Source organism: Perca fluviatilis, chromosome 12, assembly GCF_010015445.1.
Source record: "Perca fluviatilis chromosome 12, GENO_Pfluv_1.0, whole genome shotgun sequence".
Classification (NCBI taxonomy): Eukaryota; Metazoa; Chordata; class Actinopteri; order Perciformes; family Percidae; genus Perca; species Perca fluviatilis.
Genome location: NC_053123.1, coordinates 8820203 through 8844580, shown reverse-complemented (window position 1 = coordinate 8844580; position 24378 = coordinate 8820203). Strand labels below are relative to the sequence as shown.

The window sequence follows — 24378 nt, the reverse complement described above, 5'->3', positions numbered from 1 at the left end:
TCAATTAGGTGACAAAAAAGGTAGATACTGTGATATACGACTCTGTAGTCCCCAATTAGGAGCTGGAGATGGATTTTCAGGTTTATTATGTTACACGTCATTATGAGACAGAAGCGGGGCTAACAGACTGAGAAAGACTCATTTTAACACTGAGGATAGAATGATGCAAGATAAACTACTGAATTGTTCTCCTTTAACACAAGTCACAAGTGTGAATGACTATTTACAGGACTGGCTGTCTTGCTCATTATTAACGACGTCCGTTACATTCAAGCCATTGCCAAATGAGTTGCTAGTAGCTAATTAAGCCTATCAGCTCCAAACAACTCTCTCTGTATTTCTCAGTATGGCTGTGTTTAAAAGATCAAGTCATCTGGCAACTTTCGCACGCAGAAACTCAAGTGAAGATAATGACCTCTTCTGAAGAGTCTTTTTTTTTTTTAATCCTCCGTGTCCCCCTTGACTACTAGCAACTGCGTGGAGGAGGGGTGGGGGGGGTTCGCGATCACTGAAGGCTTGTATCATGTGGACACGCCGACAGTTTTGTTGTCATTACTTAGAATTCCTAATGGGGGCGACAGAAACTACGCATTATAGCTTTAAGTGCATCTCTTGTTTGTACTGCTTTTAAAAAGCTACAGCAAGCAAATTTTGGACACCGGCTGTCTAACGACCATATGTTGCAATCATTCATCAGAGATAATATTAAGATTCGCTTTTACAGCTATAGTTTCGTAGCTTTGGTGCGAAGTTGCTACATTGTTGCATTTTTCACATGGTGTAGTTTGCCTTTACACTGCACTTTGTCAAGCACACCAAATATTGTAAACCAAAATATAAAGCATACACATGTAGCAATGAGGGAACAGCATTCGTAAAAATAAACCAGTCATATCTATCTTCCAACGTTACAGCAATGATGATGATCTCTTTCCTTGACCCACTGAAAACACATACATAGATTAGTAAAAAGATGCAGATGGGAATGTGTTCCCAGTTGCTAACTATCAATAAAACCATTAGCACTTTGTTCACCATGTTGGTTCAGGGAAGTAACTATTCCTGTCCAACTATTGCTATGAATTTAATTAAAAACCATGTGTGACTTATTATTAGTATTATTAACACTACCTGGCAGAACCTGTCATACTGGAGAAGCAATAACAGCTTTGCAACTATCAAGGTGCAAATAACACTTCGAATGTGCGGTTTTTGCTCTGATCTTGGTATCATATAGTGTGTGCTTGTGTTGAGTGAGAGGCTGCTACTGTACAGTATGTGCTTTCAGGGCTACAGCTGTTTAGGCAGTGGAGTCGAGCACCAGATGGGGACAATTGACAGCTTGAATTTCATCTGGGATCGTTTTACTATTTTGTTTCTATGCAATGCAAGTGAGCTGAGAGATTAAACAATGAAAAATCTTCAGTGCTAAGTCACTTCACAACCAGATATTAGAAAATATGACATGCACCACACGTAGCTGCATCCAGGATGGCCATGCTGTCAACATGTCAGAAAGCCCACACAGTCCTCTAATGAAGCAGTGATAAGGTGTGTTTTTTCTAGCCGAGGTCAAATTGTTATTGTTCGCTACTTAAAATAAATGCTTGCCAGCATCTGTCAACCTATTCATACCATATCTCTGACTTCACACACACCTACAGTACATGATCTGCTCAGTGTCTGAGTGCCGCAGGACATCTTTTCTGCAGGCTGTTCATTCAGCAAAGCATCCTGAGTCACTGTTATCAAAGATTGTTGAAAGAAAAAAAAATCTATTTCTGGTTCATCAGCTAGGATCATTCTACACCACACACACACACACGGGCACTCACCATTGTAGCCTTGGCTGTCTCACAGAGAGGTGGTTGATTACCTCGGTTTCATCGGTCAGCCTGACAGGATGGACATGAGTCAAGGCTTTGACTGGGTAGAGTTCAGTGGAGGGGTGTGCTTCTTTTCATACCAGCCTAGCATGAGTGAATGCTCACAAAGAGTATACTATTATTCAATAGTGGAGAAAAGAAATGATCCCAAAACTGCCAAAAGTAACTTGTGTAAACTGTGAATGAATTCTCCAGGGAATGATGTGCATTTAGCAGGTGGCATGCGCAGTAAGCATCTACCATTTTGTTTTCCCTGCTGGAACTGCATAAAATACACTAGAATCTATTTTTAGACAAATATTTCTGTTTTAAGCACATTCTCTTGTTGGGGAATGAATGCAGAGCCTGCAAGCTAAAAGTAAAGGTAAAATTGATTCAATCGAAGGTCAGGCTTCAGCGGTTTCTTTATTAAATGCTGTCAAAGGCATATTGTAATTCAAACGTGGTGGTCAGAACAATACGTGCACCGCTAGATAGCCCAACTTAACATCAAATCTAAACCTACTGTGTTTCAAGGCGATTGCACGATGTAGAACTGTTGAACCAATATTGTCCAATGTATTTGGACTTTCTATGTAATTCTATATTTTGAGTCATTTCCTGACAATGTTACAACTAACCACTTTGTTTAATTTTTGTGTTCAAAGTTATAAAAAAAAAAGAGGTTGTTGCTAAAAACGGGACTATGACGTGAGACTATAGAAGCATTAGCTTAATGGGGGGGTCTTCATTTAATTTTTTTCCTCCACCTTAGTTTAGTGTGTCATTTTTTCAAAATGAGTTGAGTTGTGCTGTTAAGTACGGAGCCCCCCTGGTCCCACTTTGTCAAAAAAATTAATTATAATTATCTTGTGGCCACGAGATAGTATCTTGAGGCCTCAAGATACTATCTCGTGGCCACAAGATAGTATCTTGAGGCCTCAAGACAAGATAGTTATAATTAATTTTTTTGACAAAGTGGGACCAGGGGGGCTCCGTACAAAACCCCACTGGTAGAAACAACACAACACACCGACAGAGCTCGGCAACATCTCTGTCTTGCGGTGCTCTACGGCCTGCGTGCGGCGCTGTGGCTCCTCGGTGCAGCTGCAGCAGCCAGATGGCCGCCTCGCCAGGAGGAGACGGAAAACAAGAGAGTCTGTGATGTGTTAATCCTTGTCACATTTGTGGTCTGGTAAACAGTAAATCCATCAAATTGAGTGCCATATTACTGTTTTCCAAGATGCTGTTGCTACAATCTGGTTACCATGGTAATACATTACATCCAACTATTATTCGCACAACCATTCTCTGTTTGAGGAAAAAAAACGTTAAGCGTTAAACACGAAGTTACACTGGCTGGAGCGGGGCTTTAAGTATATGGACAGCAAACTGGATTTTTCCAACAGAAACAACAATGCTGACTTTTTTGTTAGTAGAAATGCTGAGCGGCGTACTGCAGCCATTCAGCAGCTCTGGGTCAGCTACTCCATGGGCGGCAAGGTGAACAATCTCTGTTCGCGTTCTGCTTGTCCTTTGCCTCTCTGAACTCAATCGCTCCTGTACCTCTTCCACTCTCTGTCTGCGGTCACTCATTTCTCTTCTTTATCCCTCTATTTGACATCACTGCCTGGTCTTCCTCTCAAGGCCCCTCCCTATATCTGTCTCTTTCTTTGCTTACTCTCAGTTTCGTAATAAAACCTCAGAAGGTGTAAAGCTGTGTGTAAACATGGGGAGAGTAGAAAGGAAGATGCTGACATCAGTTACACCTCATTGCTTGCCAAAAAAGATAAAGGAAGGGATGGAAATTATCTCGTGGAATGAAGATAAATTACATGTCCATTTTTCTATCTCACCCTTCTGTTTCCCTTACTTTCTTGCTTGTTTGCTTTCACTTCCTCTCCTATATGGCCTCGCCCCCTTCATATTTACGTGTTCCACTGGCCCAACAGCATAGTGCTCAATATAAAAAAGTAATGCATTAAGGGGAAAATTAGGCTTTCCCAGTCTCTTTTCCCCGAGGCCACCCTCACCACCATATAATCTATTGCCAGGTAACAAATTGCAGTATGAGGAAGCCCAGGTTTCTTGGTAATGGATCCATTGCAAGCATCAGTTTACCATCGATCACCATGGAACTAACTGTTGGCTGCTCTGGGAGTTCTACCGCCTGGTCTTTCGAGTTCCCCCCACTGCATAAGGCAAGAAAAGCTAATAGTTCACTATGAGTCCATTGCAACAGCTTGATCGTCGAGCCATTCATACATTAAAGGGATGCTCTCCTACAATAAATCCACCTGGGAACAGTAGGACGTGAGTGGGTCATGTGATTTGTTCTCGGATTTTTTACAAGCTACAGCGAGTCCTGGCATTTGCGGGTGACTAGAGTGGAATAACCGCTGCAGTGATGATAGGTACGGTAAAGGTAGAATATGGATTCAACAGACAGTCCTATTCAGGTTAAAATTCTGAAAAGATCATCAGTCAGGTTGCAATACTCGTGATTGGCCTTGACTGACAATGTCTTCCGGCATGCATTAACGGGGAAATCTACTGATGTTACACATCAGGATCAATTTACCAACCATGGCTAGTTCTAGTCAGACTGTGAAAACAGTTGCATAATGTCTCCTGTGGATCTGGAGGATCTCTGTTGAGGGGGAAATGCATAGAGATGTGAGCACAGTGACTAAGGTATAAAAAACATAATACATCAAAAAAAAATAGTACATCTAGTGACAACGAGAAATTGTCGCCAAAAACATCAGCCAAGAGTAGTTTCATGGGATGCTAATAATAATAATATTGGTTATTTATATAGCACCTTTCAAGAGAAGACGTCACAGGGTTTCACAACAGAAAACAAAATAGCAAGTAGAAAACAGAACAGAGGCCATAAGACATTTATGACAGTTGTTGACCGTTTACTGCTCTAAGGAACACTTATAATAAGAGATGAAAAATTAAAAACCAATTGATCTGAACAGCATTTCAGAAGGTAACCAGAGATATGATCATGGCTGGGGCTCTTTTATTAGTCTTGGTTTGTTGGAGTATTGACTTGACACCCTGCACATCGAGTTCTAGTTGTGGAGTGGTTGCATTTACAGATACTAGTATGATGACATTTGTATTTTATGATCAACCGATACAGCTACAGTCTTAAAATGGACTCCCCTCAGCTGTTAACCACCTCACATGTTGTGGACTACAGCACAGCACACTTGTGTTGTACAGTGCAATTAATTGAGCTGATATTAATATTTAATGAAGTTCACAAGGCGGTTCCTCTCGTGTACAGATCACACGCAACAGCGCCGTAGCGGCGATACAAGATAACGACCAGGGAGGGGAGAACATCGAAACTGTGGGGTCCTATCACACTAATAAATACTCACAATTCATCAGGTCTCCCAGTCAAAATCCTTTACACAGTCTGAGCTACATTTGCACTTGTATAGTTACCACAGCGACTGTAAAGGTAGGAAATAATGGCAATTCTTTAGATACAGTGACAGTCCTTCAATTTGACATTATTGTAGACAATGTCTCAGACTGTCAAGTTCCCACTAGGAAGTTATTTTTTTAACAATTCTATTTCAGCAGCATATCTGAGCTGCACAGAGCTGTTTAGTATAGCTGTGAAACGCTTCCACTGTGTGACTAACAAGAAATAACCAGAGCACACACACACACGCAGACATTCTCTTCTGACGTTTATATCTGATCACACCTTTACTTCTTTGACTCACCAGTGAGGAGTAAAAATAGTCAAGTGCTGATGACTGATAAAAGATGGTGTGAGGCTGCCTAGAGAGGCTGCCCTATAATTACTCTGCAGATGGAGAGTTTCTGACAGCCAAGCAAATACAAAGATAAAACAACTCTGTAGCTTCTGATAAAAATGCCTACACAGAGTTCCTTTACACATCAACAGCAAGGTGAAGTGTGTGAGAGAGAAGTTGTTTTATAAAACAAAAAGGTTCTTCGTCCATCTTGGTTGGAAAATAAAAGTATCTTTTACACTGCATCAGTCCTGCACGGTTTTAAAAACAATTTATTTTGAGAAGGGGATCAATAGGGTAGAATTACTGCAGTGAGATGGCTTTATATTTAACGCAGCAGCAGGCGACTTTGCATGTTGGCAGCACCAACGGTAGCAACGAATGAAATCAACTGCAAAAACTAATTTCAACCCATATGTCCTTCGAGGAAAAAAAATATGTGGATGGAGATGTAGAAAACGATCATATGTGACAGAGAATGGATGAGCTTGTCTGTATCAGCCTCACTTCCTGATCCAAACCAAAAATAATCACTATAATAATGCTAAAAAGCATGTACTCAACTAAAACCTGAGCAGGACCTGACTGGAATGGCTGCCATAGAGTTATTCTGGCCCATTAACCACATTAAAGCCACTAAGCAGCCTGGTTGTAACATCTAACCCCGGTCACAAATTACAGGTGGGATCAGACAGTTAATGTAGTGTGAAATCTGAACAGAAATACATCCAGCATGAATACTTGTAAGGCTGGGTAGTGCTGCTGAGTAGGACAGAAGCACCTTGACAACATTGGCAAAGCCTGAATCGTAATGTAAACAAAAAGCTGCAGTCTCATTACAAAATGCCAGCAGGTTTTTCAGTGCAAGTTTTTTTTTTACTTGTATCTGTATCACTAAACAAATTCTACATATGAATAACAAAGCCAGAGTGCAATAATGCAATATTTCAGGGGGACTAGAACAAATTCCTGCTTTAAAAAGCAGGTCTTGAATCAGAAGGAAGACATCCTTAGTGTTCGTCCTGTTAACAACATTAGCTAGTGGCATGTTGCACAATGTACATTTGTGTTTCTATGTGTGTCTGTTCCAGCATTCATAATTTATCCAGTTTAATCACATCTGATGATTGAAGCTGTGTAACGAACCATGCATGATCACATGGCATCCTTCGAACATCAAGGGTTTACAGCACAGGTGCACGCACGCACAAACGAAATTCCCACATATTTGGCATATTGAAAACGGTCAGATTTGTAGGATTGTTAACTTAATCTTTAGTCACAGAAGTACTCATTTAAAATCATTATTGCAACAATTCTAGACTGTTTTTAGTTAGGCAAAGTTCTTGCTCAGCTACATTAGAATTTTGAAAATGAAACAAACATTTTCATCAGAGAAATTAGTCTTTGGGTATCGGTAACACCACTCTGGTATCATACCAGCATACAACTTCAAATGACACACAGACTCAAAACTACAGTAGTCTTGAACTAGATTCAGCTCTGCAACATGCATTTAAATGCTGAACTCATTGATAAAGATAATGATAAATAAATGATTTTTTCCAACAATTGCTAGTAGCCAAGGAGGACACGGAGGATTAAAAAACATGGACTCTTCAGAAGAGGTAATTCATGCAATCTGTTTTGGTTGCAAACATGTTAGATATCTAATTCACATCACTCTGAAAATATAAAAAGGTACAGGTCCAGGGATGGCCATGATCCACTAATGGATGCAAAGGAATGACCAAGCCTAATAGAGAGGAAGAAAAATGGGTGCTCAGGGAACATTAAGACTGTGATTTATAACTCTGACATTATCCTCGGCATTATAAATATTTCATAACTAGACCTGCAGAACAAGGGCCTGAGTACAAACACTTACACATGCCCAGTGTTATTGTATATTAGATTCATGCACACATGCTACACCAAACACCCAGTGGACACTTCAGTCACTAATGATTAAGACAATGGTGTCTTGAATTAATTAACTCCATGAAAGGGGAGTCCGTAGCAAGAAAAGAGCTGTAGGTATAAAAGATGACATTACATTTGTTATTAGGGTTTAACTTCAGGAAACTACAACCACTCTATCTAAATGTTTGCAATACTTCTGATTGTACTGCTTTAACAAATGTCTTCATATTTTCAACCTATGCCATTCTGCTGCCATGTGAGGACATATATATGTGTATGCCTATAGAGGAGAGTGAGGATTTGTCTGTCTTCTTGGTGCTGAAGAGGAGGAGGGGAGATGTGACTGATAGCATCTGGTGTGAGAAAGCGAGAACACTGTAGACAACCACACTGCTGCTCTCAGAGGAGCTTCAGAGAGTGAGAGTAGCAGGGGATCTGTTTATTGTGACAGGGTGGTACTTCTGCAGTTATAATGCCGTATCACCGCACTGTATGATGGTAGTTTAGATTACAGCCACAATACATCTTTTGTTTGTTTTTATTTAAAGATTTTTGGGGCATTTGTAGGCATTTATTGACAAGATAGGTGAATACATGAAAGGGGAGAGAGAAGGGAAATGACATGCAATAAAGGACCGCAGGTCGGAGTCGAACATTGGTCCGCTGTGTCGAGGAGTAAACCACTATATATGGGCGCCCGCTCTACCAACTGAGCTATCCGGGCGCCCGCCACAATACATCTTACAAATTTGACGGACTCCAACCCTGTCTCCTATGTTCCTATAAAACAAAACTGCATTCTCAATCATGTTTTCGAAAGAGAAACCAGTGCATGATGTCAAACAGTCATTTTAAACACTGGGTTAACTTTGTGAATTGAAACAAATCTACTTGCTAAGGTTTAGAAAAAGATTGTGGTTTAAACAAATTGCACCAGAGTTTGCTTGGTTAAGAGCTTCTCTTTTAAGCTGTCTTGTTCTTTAACACACTAGGCAAAGCAAACCAGAGGCTGTTACAATCAAAGTACATTTTCTAAAAAGCAGAACTTGATGTATTCTCAAGTCACTGAGAGCAGGGATCATGGAGAGTGGTAGCTATGCAGAGCAGCTAACACCTCAGTAACCCCACTCTATCCCGGAGAAGTCAAAGTACCCTTGTCCCCATTCTGTCAACAATAAGATACTATATAGTTATGCTGCGTGCTGCTGAATCCAGTAAATATTTTACACAGACCAATTACTATCCATTATTGCTAGTAAATGGCAAATACTGTCTCAGCAAATGTCAAATCATGGGTTGTAAAAGACAATATTATCCTCTACAGCACACACTACTTAAGGCAAAGAATGAGACGTTTAACCACTAAAGATTAACATACCAGTCAACAGCCAGTCTGTGGCCCCATTCTGCTTCACTATTCTACATTGTCTGCTGCTGTTCAAGTGTAAATGGCAGGGGTAGTCACTGAACACTGAGCACGTATGTGGAGTATTAGAGTGCAATCGTAAGAGTTGGTTAGCCGTGATTTGATCTGCCATATTTTTTGTCTGCAATTGCTGTTTAGAAAGTCGGGATTCAGGGCAAATTATCCACTGCAAATTCCTAGGTCACTTGATAATAGTAATCCAGTTTGAATAGACATCTTTTAAAGTAATCATGGCTTTCTCTTTCTGCAGCTGGCAGATAATACTTGTTCTCTATCTCTTATTGTTTCTTAATGTAGCACTTGAAGCAGTTCAGCATATTTGTTGAGTTGATACTGGCATGATTCTTGCAATTTTTGTGTTGTATACACATGGTTGAATGCATTAATTGTAAGCTGCTTTGGATAAGCTAAACATATGTGTAATATTGAGGATAGAAACACTTGAGACATACAGTATGATGCATTTGGTCCTTTTAATTTAGTTTGTCTGTCTTTTTAACATGAACAGTATGATGGATTTGTACAAAAGCTTGTAAAAAGGTAGGTCACATTTGCTACACACCTTATAGGCATATCAATTAATGGTGTAACTTGTGTGTTGCATTCGGTCAATTTTTCTTCAAAAACTCGAGGTGGAGGTTGTGTCTATGGCAGGAGACCCAGATAAATATAAAGTTGGTCTGAATTAGAAAGCTATTGACCAAAAAAAAAAAAAAGAAATCTGAAAAGGACCCGGCCAATACATATGCTTTTGGCAGGAGAATGCCTCTGGTATATTTATTTCTGCACCTCAGGAATGTAAATGGACATAGGACACAATGCAAATAATTAGGCATGCTTCAGCAGCCAAGCTGACCTCAAGTACTAATCGTTTAACACAATGTTAGTACTATTTCTGACATTTTTGGAAATGACCAACAGAGTGACACAAGCCCCTTGAGGCAAATTTGTGATGTTGGGCTATATAAATAAAATTGACTTGACATGTAAAGCCTGCTGCTGACCAGGAGATTACTGTAAGTCTTTTCTGATTCTATTAGAATCAGCTGGTAATCATAAAAATAATACACACCTGGACAGCCACATATAAATAGGGTAATGGGTAGAAAGGCAAAGCAAAACAAAGCTAAAAGCACAGTTAGTATGATTGCAGAGAAACAACAGGAAGTAAATTATTTTGAATTCTAAGTCTGACACCATATGGTAACGTCCCCGCTGGCAACTTGGTATTTACCAGTAAAAATAGCCTGCTCAGGGACGGAAGGGAAAACAAATGAATAAATGATTGTGTTTTCTACTCTGAGACAGACTGTAGGTGGGGTTTGGGTGTACGAGTAAGGTGGATGGAGAGAGGGAAGGGGATGGAAGATGGAGAGAGTGGAAGCTATAGCAGGAGGGGGATTGGGCAGAGAGGAAGAAAGGAGGGAAAGTGGGTGGGACTGGATGTTAGGGGAGAGACGCGCAGAGAGAGGTAGAATTGGAGCAAGAGAGGGAGGGAAGGGGGAGAGACAGACATATTGGTACTGACTGTGTTTCTGCGTTGACTGCCCAGATATGATGAATGGCCTGCAGATACCACTGTACAGCTGAATGCAAACATCTCTATTGTGTACACTCTGCCTTCTGCGATTCCTCATTTGTTTTTGCCCTGGCTATGTTTCAGCAAATGAGACAGTGGAAACAGCAGGAGTCAGCAAATGCATCTCTAATGACCACAAATGAATCCTGATAATAGGACATGTTATCACAGCGCTGAAAACCACGACATAAAGAATTATTATCACACGACCTGTTGTGGTTGCAAACATGCTAAATATCTAAATCACATCACTCTGAAAATAATTCAAGACACATTTTATGAAGACTATAAGGCTGGTGTTTTATATTTTTTCTTATCGTTACTAAATCCCACAAAAATACCAAAACCAACAATGCATTACACGACCTCTCAGTATTTTCGTAGCCTGAAGCTCATTTGTTTGTTCTGGAGACAATAATCTTCTAAAATGAGTCACACGTAGCTTAATTATTTAGGAAGTAGAATTCCCTAAACTAGCTGAGCATGGTAGTTTTCAGCGAACATTACTCACAAAAGGAGTAAATAGTGCATTTCTGAGGGACTATTTTCACCCACTGTAGGCTATAACACTGAAACACTAAAATATCCCATCAAGCTCTTAGTCCCCCAACAAGGTACTTGCTACACTTAACACAGAATGTAATCTAAAATATAGATATAGATTATGTCTCCACTGTAAACATTACAACAACAACTTTTAATGGCCTAAAAGTCTACTGCTCCTAAAATAATCTTATTAGGTCTGATATTATTGGTCTAGGGATGTGTACAGAATGGAGCTACAGTCTCTACACATTTGGTGAATGGAGACGACCAGGGTTTAAAGTGTTGATGTCAAACAAGGGTTTAATTAATACATTCTCTGGCTCAGCTCCTATCTACAAAGGCACAGCACAGATAGATATTCATAAATTGATGGTTTATTTATAACTATGTTGGGCTTTTAACGTTATGTATCTGGGTTAAATCACAGTAATTACAGCTCTACTGCAGGGACAGAAAAAAAAACGAGAGAGGAATCAAGAAACAGAGAAAGAGAGAAATTGGAAAAAGATGACTGAGAGAGAAGCTGTGGGTCTTGGCCAAATGTTTTATTGTTTTTGTTGCATTTTTTTTTTTTTGCTCTACAGTGGTTAAAAGTTTCTCTTCACTCTCTATCTCCATCTCCTCCTGTCCCATTCTAACTTGTTCTTCCTCTTTTATGTTCCCCTACTTTCCGTCCTGCTCTTACTCAACATCTTGCTAATTCCTCCCCCCCCTCCCTCCCTCCCTCCCTCCCTCTTTTAGTCCCTCCCCATCTCCTTGCTCAAACATTAAATAGTGGTTGGCAGGGCCACTGATTGATCGTGTGGCAGCCTTTTAGTCCACAGGCCTGCACCCAGAGGACCTGTAAGGAAATCTGAAAATCATCCTTGCTGGTTAGGGTTAGTCCATGCCTCACTGAATATGGAACAGCTTTTCCTGTGGCTGCTTATCAAGCACTATCCAAATGCATCACTAAAACACAATTAAAAAAAATCCCCTTATACCTGATAATGAAACAATATCTATCCAGTTACTAACACACCTTGGGGTTGGGATTTCTAATAAGAAACAAAGGCTGCAAAAAACAAGAAATAGGAAATATGCATTTCTTCCATTTCATTTATATGAGCCTCTGATTTCCAATGAAGGAGCTGAAGTGTTTGATATCCTGGCCAGTGGCCACAAAAAGTCCTATTTTCTGATTAGCTGGAAGGTGTCTGTAGGAGTTCCAGTCAACAGTTACACCAGCGTTCTATCCATTTGTAAGGTTTAGTAATCTGGCAACAATAGCAATGCTTCACCCTATGTTAATAATTAACAATGGTTACAAAATACACACAAATTTAACTGTAGCCATTGGAGATTTTGACCACTGTAGCGCTGTGGAGCAATGCCCTTGGCAACCAGATTGAGTCAATTGGCAACCATTTCGTGGCCTCTAGTTGCCCCCTTTGGCAACCACCTACAATATTTGTGTTTTTTTCTAATAAAAACATAAAAACTTAAATCTTATTTCAAAAGAAGTCAATATTTTATTTGGTTGCTGTTGTGCAACTGCTTTCCACACACGCACGTTTGCCGCGAAAAGATACAGGCAAGGCAATTTTCTGTTCACATTAACGGCGCATGTTAAAATCCGGTGCTAATATGGCACCGGTGCCCGGTATCTACAGGACGGAATAGCTACTCAGATTTCGGTGCCTCATTACAGTGCCACCTAAATTTCTGCGCTGCTCTCTGATGCTCCGAAACGTTACAGGCAACAGAAACAACGCTTACTCCGGATTTCCACTGAAGGCAGAACGTCTGCAGACCGGCTCCGCTGCGTATCGGCGTATGTCAATACCTACTAGGTCCACAACTCAAATACAAAAGCCACAACACAAATACATAAGTGTCAATGGAAGGGAGCGACAACGGAAGGGAGTTTGTTGTTGACAAACTGAGCCGGCGGATGAGGCCCGTTTCAGAAAGCAGGTTTAGTGAAAACTCAGAGTTTGTTAACCCTGAGATGAGGGAAACTCAGAGTTTTCAGTTTCAGAAAGAGAGGTTATTTAAACCTGAGAGAGAGGGGTAACTCCAGCCCGTTTCAGAAAGAGAGGTTATTTAACCCTTGTGTTGTCTTCCCGTTAACCTTAAACAAAACAATTTTTTGGCTTTTTCCAACGTTTTAAATTGTAAAATTTTTCTTCTACACATTTTCAGCGCTTATTTCTACATCCCATATTTTCTGATATAAAAAAAATTGAAAACTGGTCAATTTGACCCGAAGTCAACACAAGGGTTAAACCTGAGAGAGAGGGGTAACTCCAGCCAGTTTCAGAAAGAGAGGGAACTTAACCTCTGAGTCAGTTACTATGGTAACTGAGCCTGTGAACCTAACCTGTCGGGAGCAGATTTTCTTCCAAGAAACCTAGAGTTTCTCTCAGTCTCCTCCCTCTGACACAGCGCTTTCATTTCCTCATTCATCCATTCATTCATTCAGTCTGTATCAGACGCATTTTAGCGCAGTTTGTTATATCTGCATGAAAAAAAAAAAAAAAAAAAAAAAACAGTGTTTGTTTATTAACCGTTAGGCAGACTATAAAACGTTTTTTTTTCTCCAAACATGGCATTTCCTTTTGTCGATGATCCCGTTGATGAAGAAGCTGTATTACTTCTCAGGGAGTTAAACATATGTCCGGAGATGATATTGAGGACCCGACTATAGATGCATTTTCATTTCCAGATACTAGCCTACCTATTTGAGCGGTATGGTTTTTCTTCCCAGTCTATCAGTTATGTAGCCTACATAACCTTATCATCCTCATATCACTAAGGTCACCCATCGTGGACATGCTCTTACATCCCAGCACAGTCTTTGTGTCACATTATGATTTTTTGCAATGGTACAAGTGTACAAGAACAATCTGAGGAAAAATGTAACAAAGGAGGGTGTGCAAATCTGCTGTAAACTGTGGCATTATTTTTCACTTCCAACTTGTCCATTAGAATAAATTGTTATGTAGTAGCTTATATTTCATATTTCTCTGGGATTTTTAAGGGAACAAAGAAGTAAGGGAACTATTTAACTGCCAATGACATAATATAATGCCGTCATGAATGCAGTAAAATGCCGGATCTCAATAACCAACTGCATAAAATATTGTCTCGGACTAGCATTTGTTGTCTCAGACCCTTATTTACAGAAGAAATAAAAGGAACCATACGTGGGAGGGTGGTAGTGTCTGTTGCAGCATCACTGTGGGTCTATTTTTTATTTTGTTATATTTATTTTGGTTGTCTTCTTATCTTTTCCTCAAAGTTCGGATCTGTGTCTGTGTTCACATGCCTTACTGCCCAATACATCAAGGCAATGTGATGTCATTACACCAATATAACGCCTTGAAGTGTGGTCTCTGCTCACTATCTGAACTTGATATGTCTGATAAATAGGGTTGGGTACCGAACCCGGTACTTTTACCCAATCACGTCGGTACTACCGAGTATTGGTTCACGTAAAGTCAAATTTCGGTACCTGAGAGCAAGCGCAAGCTCATCTGTCCTCTCTGACCACCTTTCAGCAACGAGGCAATTCAAAGTGCTTTACATGAAACATTAAATAGCAATTAAAATGATGAAAATAAAACAGGCTAAAATAGAATAATATACAAATACAAGAATAAAAGTAGAATAATTATTCAATTTAATAGGTTGTAGGGATGGGTTTGGGAGAACAGAGAGACGGGTTTTATTTTTGTTTGTGTTTAATTTCTGTCAGTGTAAAATATTCTAAATAAATGACAATGTTCTAAGTAAATAGGTTTGGAATTATTTTTACAACAGAATTTTTTTTTTTTTTTGCAATTACAGAGGGAAAGTACCGAAAAAAGTACTGTTTGGTACCGGAACCGAATTTCAGGTACCGGTAGTAGTATTGGTTAAGACGCGAAAGGTACCCAACCCTACTGATAAAGCCTCCAAGTCTTTTACCAATTTAACAGGTGAATAGCATGCCAAGGCAACACAAAAGACAGCTCCTCAGAAAGGTCGTGAGTGAATGCTGTGCGGCCACTTGTGACTGAGCCATTCAAGAGTCAATACAATTGAAAGTAGAGCAGAAAGGGATCAGGAACTTGAACCCTCATCCCTTCTAAATGTTAAACTACTGCTAAGGTCACAGAAGAGCAGAGGATGTCTGTGCTTTTCCTGAGAGAGAGAGAGAGAGAGAGAGAGAGAGAGAGAGAAGAGAGAGAGAGAGAGAGAGAGAGAGAGGTTGAAACAGAAAACAGAATGAAAGATATGAGTGAAAAAAGATGACTTGGACTTTTACCCTGCTTTACTAAAACATACACACTTGACAGAATTAAATCATCTTTTGACTTTGCCCGCATATAATTTAGTAAATTTAGTTCTACCAATATAGAAAAAAGATAAAAGGGGGCAAAGAGGGAGGGATATGGTGAGAAGGCACATAAAGAGGAGGTAAAGAAAGTAGAGGCTGAGGGAAGAAGCTGACAGGATATAAAAATGTAAAAAGATAAAAGATGGAGGATGGCGAGAGCGAGGGAGAAAGAGAAACTAGGGCACAGGCAGGAGGAAACGGTACGCTGAGGTTCTTTAAAGTTGAGCCATCGCAACCACTAAATCCCCAACGCTGCCTGCCAGGACTCACCCTGCCTCGTCCCTTGGTCCCATCACACCTTTCAGAGCTTCACTCCACACCCATCTGTCGCTCACTCTCTTTCACCAAGTTGTCTCCTCTTCAGCGCACAGCCTCCCTGCTTTTATTTATTTATTTATTTGTACCCGTTGCCATGCTGGGTGGTAGCAAAAGAGTGAAGCGCTGCATTCATTTATTCATTTTCTTTACCCAGTGCTGCCGACCAGTCCTCTAGAGGCTGCTGTTATGACTGGCGGAGGGGAGCATGTCTACACTTTCCTCCGTTCACTTGTTCTTGCCGTTTTGTGTCCCAGAAGCCGGGCTGTCGCCCTCACTTTTAGTGCTTCACACTTTTGTGGGTCATAGTCTGTTCAATTCTGTGTTCCAACTGTTTGTCTCCATCGAACAATGTACACACACACACACACACACACACACACACACACACACACACACACACACACACACACACACACACACACACACACACACACACACACACACACACACACACACACACACACACACACCATGTTTTCAATTTTTCTACTTTGCAGAGTCTATCATTTATCATCTTGTTCAAAAGAAATTTTAAAGCTACAATAACTGATTTCTTGACCACTTGGAGGCCACGGAAGAAGTCTGTGAACACACTGACATATTTCCACTTTTTAAGTGGCAAACTTGTTAGCAAACCGTTGCTTATTTACACATCCAGCAGGTATGGAGCCACATTTAAAGTCTGAGCCACCAGAGAGCCACTCTGCCTTTTAGCAATTTCATAGTCTATATCGACAACGTTTTTAATTTTTCAGGATTGTTCAGGTGCCGCCGGAAATTCCGCCGGATGTCCCTCATTTTGGCCGATGTCCGTTACCTTCCGCCGTCTTTTGTTGGCATTTTAAACTCCGGTGGATTTCTGAGGACTATGGTTAACTGCTCCTCAGATCTCTGCAGGGTAAATCCAGACAGCTAGCTAGACTATCTGTCCAATGTGAGTTTTCTGTTGCACGACTAAAACAACCTTTGAACGTACACACGTTCCACCAAAACAAGTTCCTTCCCGAGGCTATTTTGCAGAGGCACTGTTGCTCCGTCCGGCGCTTAGCACCACTCATGACGATTGTGATTGGTTTAAAGGAATGCCAATAAACCAGAGCACGTTTTTCTCCCATCCCGGAATGCTGTGCGGACTAGATGTTTACCAGTTTCTAACTTGGTCTGTCTGGCAAATAGCATACAGTGGGTTTTTAGCTTCTTTGTTTAAAGCAGCTGATGACAGCCCTGAGAGTGAAGTAAAACAATTAAGTTGCCAAAACAACAAGTTGGAAGATGCTACTAGACTCCAGAAACTAAGGTGAACTTTAGATTTGGATTTTGAGATTATTTTATGTGGGTTCGTCAATACAAGCACCAACATTTCACATACAAGTAGTCATGTGATCCATTTTGAATACAAAATATGTATTAGAGCAGCTTTAATCAAAGTAAATATTTAAATGGTGAATCCTGTGTGGCCGACTGAATAAAGCTTTTGGCTAATTGAAATCGGTTTGCCTTATGGTTTGGTCCGTTAAATTGTATGAATATTTCTTCAAATAAAACTGGGTATTGTTTTAGATTAGAAAAAGGAGGCTTTGGCTAAACGTCATGTTATAGGTGTACAGGAACTTTTACAAATGCTCATTCCTCCCTCATGTAGTTTCCTTTAAGTCCCTTTCTGTGGTAGTGTCTGAGTGTGAATCCACACAGCTGCATCACGTAAAAAAGCAAGTTTGTTCTTAGTCAGCACATCAAGGTTAAGTTTAAATATACTGGGACACATCGTGACCCAAAACTGATGCTTTGTCAGGATGACAAGGCATCATCCCGTGTTGCACACAACAGTGCAGCACATCGCAGACATCCTCTATATCATAAGACAACATGTATGATGAAACTGTTGCAGCATCATTTCACAACACTACTGAGGGGTTACTGAGGTACAGTATGCAGTTTTAAAAAACACCAAAAATGCATCACCAGGCAGACTCCAAACAGATCTGAGGTTGTGCGATTCAGTTGCAAAGAATAAAAGGCATGTTTAGCACACAGTAAGGGGATATCAAAGCAGTGAAAGGCATCACATTGTACATTTAAAACATTTCCAGCTAAGACCTCTTTTAAAAACTGTGAGGGTGAATATGAACTAGAGGTGTGAATCTTCACTGATCTCCCAATTCGATTACCATGTCAGCGATTCAATTCGATATCTCGATGCATCACGATGTGTCAAATAAATTTTTCTATTAAAGCCATGGCTTTAAAAAACATTCTGCAGTGCTCTAATACTAAATAAATTGGATACATAAAACTACAGCACTGAGCACATGGCACTTCCTGAATGTGCAAAACATAACAGAATATGTAAACAGAAATGTTGTTAGGCCTACATTAAATTGTAAACAGAAATAATCGATTATGGCCCGGACGATTATCGATGCAGCATCGTCTGTGTCCACGATTCAATGCATTGATTATTTGATTAATTTCAACACCTCTAATATGAATAGAAACATTTGGAATGTGCTATTCTGCACTCTTCTCTAACCGTATGCAATATTGAGAAATGTAATGCAGAATATGTATTCTCATATCTTTGCCCTCTTCCGGTGAATTCTCACAACTTCTTATGTTATATACACTACTGGTCAAAAGTTTGGAGTCACTTAGAAATTTCCATTCCACTCCATTACAGACAGAATACCAGCTGAGATTAAAACAAAATGTTTATCCGGGCAGATATTTTCAGATTACATTATGTTCTTATATAATTGCAAAAGGGTTCACAACTGTTGTAGAAAGAAGTCGCTGATCTTTAATGCAATATCTACATTGTCCATTATCAGCAACCATTCATCCAGTGTTCCAAAGGCACATTATGTTTACTATTCTGATATCATTTTAAAAGGCTAACTGAAAAAGAATTGGAGAACCCTTTTTCAATTATGTAAGCACATAATGTAATCTGAAAACTGTTGCCCTGGTTAAAAAAAAAAAAAAACAATGCAACTGATATTGCTGGTATTCTGTCTATAATGGAGTAGAATGGAAATTTCTAAGTGACCCAAAACTTTCGACCGGTAGTGTATAACTTTAGGGAATCAGTCATCTTGCCAAATTAATGACAGGGAGCCTTTAAAGAATAACTTGCCAATGTCTGTTTCCTTCTGCTTTCTTTGTGCTGGAATTTTAATCTCAATTCGATTTATGAGGACTATGGTTAACTGCTCCTCAGATCTCTGCAGGGTAAACCCAGAAACACATTCTGCTCTCAACCTATTCAGTTTATTTCATATTAATGTTTAATATGTTTGTTTTTGTATGTATGCACCATTCACCAAGGCAAGTTCCACATAAGCAACTTACTGGGGCAATAAACTCTTTTCTGATTTCTGATTCTGAGAAATGTGTCTTATGCTCCACGGTTTTATTTTCATGGTAAAGTGCTATAATGGTTTCTAGAAGCTCCATCAAACACAACTGACATAACACAACTGATGAAACAACGAAACAAGAGTGCTTCTTTGTATCACATGATGTAAAGAGCCAAACCAAATGTCCTGAATAAAAAGTATGAAAGTGCAGCCCCACTCCAGCAGAGAACAGTAGCACTGTTGATTTGCCTAAATGTCTGAACTCTGCTTTAACAAGAAATTGCAGTGATTGATTCATTTGCTTCTCTGGACAGTTGACCTTCATCATGTGGGTAAAAGGCACATGCTCTCTTTTGTCGTCATACTGTACAAAAACACGTGTGGTCTTTTTATGATATGCTGTTACACAGGCTTCTTTTAAAACACTACACAGTGTTAGCCGTACAATGAATTAGCTCGGTTCTTTTCATCTGTGTTTCTTCGTGTGTCATTTCATTAGTTACATTCACATTTGTCAGTGACATCCTGGATGTGTTCACTGGCAGTCTTTGCACTTACAACATGCAGTTTGCACCATTACTATAGAGCAGACGTTTAGATGACAACATCTCCTCTTAGTCAACAGGGAAGTGAGAAATAAACTGTGGTAGTCAGTCTACACCAACACTGGTAACAAGTTACCGTATAGCACTCTAGTACACGTTGCATGCCTATAAATTAGTATTTTAAATGCTTACTGAAAGCTGCCACGGCCAGTATGAGTGTGACCACGATGGAGATCCAGGAGACCCAGAGTGCCTTCTTCCTGTAGCTCTGAGCCTCATGGGGCTTCAGGCGCATGCTGCTCTCCAGGAGACCTGCAATGAGACATACACTCTGTAACAAGGGCAATTCCTTTGCTCTTTTTGTCTATGTTTTAGTGTGTGATCATATCAGACAGCCAGAGGTTGCATTAGTAGTCATTTGACCTTTTCCAACACCTATATGGGAATTATAGGAATAACACTTTGAAATCATGAATAATCAAATCCACTAAAAGGAGCTCAAGAAATGCTGAGCTACAAATTCTGCTAAGTATGCTAAAAGTTGTTTAAATTCAGCATTTCTAAACCGTAATTAAAATTCAGGATTTTGGATCAATTCCACAACAATGGTGTAAGGCTAATGATTACTATACAATTCAATCCCTTTTATTTATAGAGCAGTTGACCAAAGTGCTGTGTCCGGGGTGAGAGGGATCGGCTACTATGCTATATTTTCATTTGAAAAAAATATACAAGACGCAAAACTGACCCCCCTCAAAAAACACATTACAATGGCCATGCCATAGTATCCATGTTATAGAATTTCATAACATTTAGGTTGTGGTTAAAAGTAGATTTCCAAAAGGGTATTTACACTGTTGGAGCCAGCGACTGGTCCCAGTCCTCCATGTTATTTAACATTGTACGAACGTATCTCTATTTTCCTCAATGCAAAGGGAGGTCAGAGGTCCAGCTCTGCTAGATAAATGCTACATGTTCATAGAAACATTTTGCTGTTGTACCTGCTACAATCAATACACTGCAAGAGGCCCAAAAGACCCACCAATGGCTATTCATGTTTCAGGATTGGAGAGCAGTCAGCAGGGGGAGGACCCACATGCAGTTCAGGAAAAGCAGACTGGTACAGCTCAATGATTTATAAAAAAAAAAAAAAAAAGGCTTACAGGCAGAGTCCAAAGGCATGCAGGCAGCCAGGTGATAGACAAACATAGAGCAGGTAACAAAACTCCAAAAACACCAAAGCAAAGATGAACTGACAAGGCGACAAAGGAACGCACAGACTAAATACACAAGGTGGAACCAATCAGGGGGCGGCGCAGGCAATTACAAATGCAGGAAGTAAAACCAGACATGACACGTGAGGAGTGAGTCTTCAAAATAAAACAGGAAACAGACTTTACAAACATCATTACTGTTTGGAACATGAATGGAGCGGTTTCTTCCATCCTCCATGCATCATTCTTGTTAGATAATTCTTCAAACCTTCCAGGAGTGCAACATACCATTGGGGATTGGCACTGAGGGACACTGTGTAATGCCTGAGGACCCTTGTTATACTGCAGATTACAGGTCTTAAAGGAACACGCCGACTTATTGGGAATTTAGCTTATTCACCGTAACCCCCAGAGTAAGACAAGTCCATACATACCCTTCTCATCTCCGTGCGTGCTGTAACGCTGTCTGACGGCTCCAGCATTAGCTTAGCCCAGCACAGATCCGTACAGAATTGTGACAAAAGTGACAAAATAACGCCAACATGTTCCTGTTTACATGTTGTGATTTGTAGAGTCACAGCGTGTACAAAAAACAATGTAACATGAGACACAGCCGTCTTCTATCCGTAAACAAACCTGGAACTACATTCTCAGACAGGCTTGCTGCGAGCATATCACTCCGCCCAAGTACTATATTCTTCCACCTGAGAATATAGTTCCCGGTTTGTTTACAGTTAGAAGATGGCTGTGTCTCATGTTACGTTGTTTTTTGTACACGCTGTGACTCTACAAATCACAACATGTAAATAGGAACATGTTGGCGTTATTTTGTCACTTATTCGGAGCAGTAGGATTACTGGAACCATTCGCCTGCCTGTTCTGTTATGGGCTGATGCCGCTGGAGTCGTCAGACAGCTTTACAGCACGCACGGAGATGAGAAGGGTATGTATGGACTTGTCTAACTCTGGGGGTTACGGTGAATAAGCTAAATTCCCAATAAGTCGGCGTGTTCCTTTAAGAGAAACAGGGACATCTTGTCCAGTTCTACTTTCTTTATTGACCTTCACAGAGTTAAACAGAACTCCAAGAGCAGCCACCATACACCTATCAATCCACCATGCTGAGCACTCCCAGCTACAGAGTACATTATCTGTGTAAAGTATTCCCTCAAACTAATACAAAAAGCAATTAGGAAATAACCTCTTTAGAATATAGAATTACCAGTGAAACCAATCAAAGTATATCAAGTTTACAAAATAAGTCAACAAAAAATCTATATTTTGCTACCATTGAATTTGAGAACCAGCCGTAATAGCTTTTTGAAGGCACGGTTCCCTTCTAACAGATCGAGAAGGTGTTAAGGCAGAATGCGCCTCATATTCCACATGCATTTCCTAATGGCTTACAGTCACAGCTCTGTGTCTGGGTGAGAAGTCTTTGCCTGGAGCCACAGACAAAACATCTCAGATTCCAAACTACCTGAAGCTATTCCGTTGTCATGAAACGTGAGGCTGGCTCTGCAGATTCATGCACTATTTATAAGCCTGAACTTTTACATCCTTTTAATGCCATTAATTGTTATTCTATCCAGAAATGTGTACCGGGGACCACAGAGTCAGAGAGAGGGTGTTTCCTTTTCAGTCTGCAAGTTTGGCCACCAAAACAGGCAGATAGTTGGAACCAGTGAAGTTGAAAACAAGGCTATTTTAACTTTTCAACCCACTGAACCAAATGTTTTAGACACAATGCAGTGGACGTTACTTGAATATTTTCATTTAGGAGTAGGCTATCTGCAGTCAAAGGGCTAACTGCATAATTTTTAGGTCTTTGGGGCTAAATGGAAAAGGTTTAAATGGAATTTCTATCGAGCAAAATTATTTGCTCAAGTCTTTTGGAAATTGAGGTATTTTTGGTGCATAAAACTCCTGCTTTGGGGGCATTTTCTCTCACTGGCACAGATGAACAAAGCTTTAACACGGATAATGTCTCATTACAGTGGGAGAGTTATTATACAAGATTGTGCACGTGAACTCCAAAATGCTTCCATAAAGTAGACCTCTACCTCTTCTGCGCTCCCTCCTTTTAAAAAAAAATAATAATAAATTAAAACCAACTGAATCTCCTTGAATATTGTAGAAACCTCCACTCTGTCTCCAATGGGACACAAAACTGTGAAATTCGTTTTTTCTCAGACATGACAAAGCTCCCCCACAACCACAGAAGAGATTATACTGTGCTAAGCAGTGATCCCCATGACTTCAGAATTCAACCTTTATGTGTAAAATCAGTAGAGTTTAAAAAAATCCCTTGTAGAAAAGCTTATTGCTGGAGTAGTGCCTGGTACAAGTGCATAAAATTCCCTTTTGTCTAAGTACATGTTGTACCCCTACCATTTATACCCTCAGAAATACAATCTTGTATCCCATATGAGAAAATGGTCCTTTGTCAAGGGTATAATCATACCTTTATTTGATATATGTTCTTGATATAGGTTCTTTTTCATCTTTGCATTTCTCTGGGATGGCCAGTTCACAGTCCTTGTTGTTAACTCCTGTTTGTCTAAAAGTAAGTAATTAAATTTATATAGCACTTTTCACATTTAAAAATCACAAAGGGCTTTACAATAAATTGGAATAGGATAAATAAAAGACATAAGAATACAAGGACAACATAGGTACATAAAATCAGACCATAAAAGCCCTTGTCTAACTAAAAGCCTTTTTGAATAGCCAAGTCTTCAACTGCTTCTTAAAAGAATCAACAGTGTGGGTGTATTCAGAAAGAGACATTGCAGACAAAGTGTCCAGAGGGAGTTGGTGCCACTAGGATATGATCTCTCACCAGCTTCCCACCAGCGAACCCTCCGGCAACTTGTATCTATAACTGTCAGAATACTTTAAATCCAAGCGCATTTAAAAAAGGTAAAAAGGTTATGGTGCATCTGTTTTTTGTTTTTTTTATGCCAAAATGTACAGCTCCTGTACGTGTGCCAACGTGGGAAACAAAGAGAACCAGTTTGAATGTCATTGGTTTAGAAAGCTGCCAACTAATGTAAGCCTCCTATAGCTTTACTGAGAAACCTTTTATGAGCAGTTCTCTCTTCTCTTGCATCCATCATTTTCTACATTCAGTGTCATTCACATATTGAATTCATTACAACATGTTGTAGTTGTCATGAAGAGGAAAACAAACAACTTGCGCTGAATGGGAGCTGCAAATGTGCATGCATGTATTGTAGGCTACATGGTGGGGTTTACTGTACGTGTGAAGGAGGCAGTCACATGGAGCAACATTTAGAGCTACGGGCTATATAACTATATGACTATCACATTTTAGCATGCAAGGCCAACTGAATGTTGGAAGATCCATTGGCTCTGACAGGCTGATTAATTGCAAAGCACATGTCTGTAAAACCCCTGACTGGATATGCTGTGATAACACCTTAAGGTGCTAGGAG

The 24378-nt window shown here is 40.0% G+C and overlaps 1 protein-coding gene across 3 annotated transcripts in view; it reads right to left on the bottom strand.

The window, feature by feature from the left end:
- Positions 1 to 24378, bottom strand: part of tmem163a (transmembrane protein 163a) — a 79810-nt gene that overhangs the window by 41046 nt on the left and 14386 nt on the right. For 2 of the 3 annotated variants that reach the window (XM_039817533.1, XM_039817532.1), the window contains exon 2: positions 19899 to 20018. In XM_039817533.1, coding sequence (XP_039673467.1) covers positions 19899 to 20018 — 120 coding nt within the window. Of the gene's footprint in view, positions 1 to 19898; positions 20019 to 20869; positions 20935 to 24378 lie in introns of those variants that run through there. The other variant, XM_039817534.1, reaches the window with a different exon arrangement.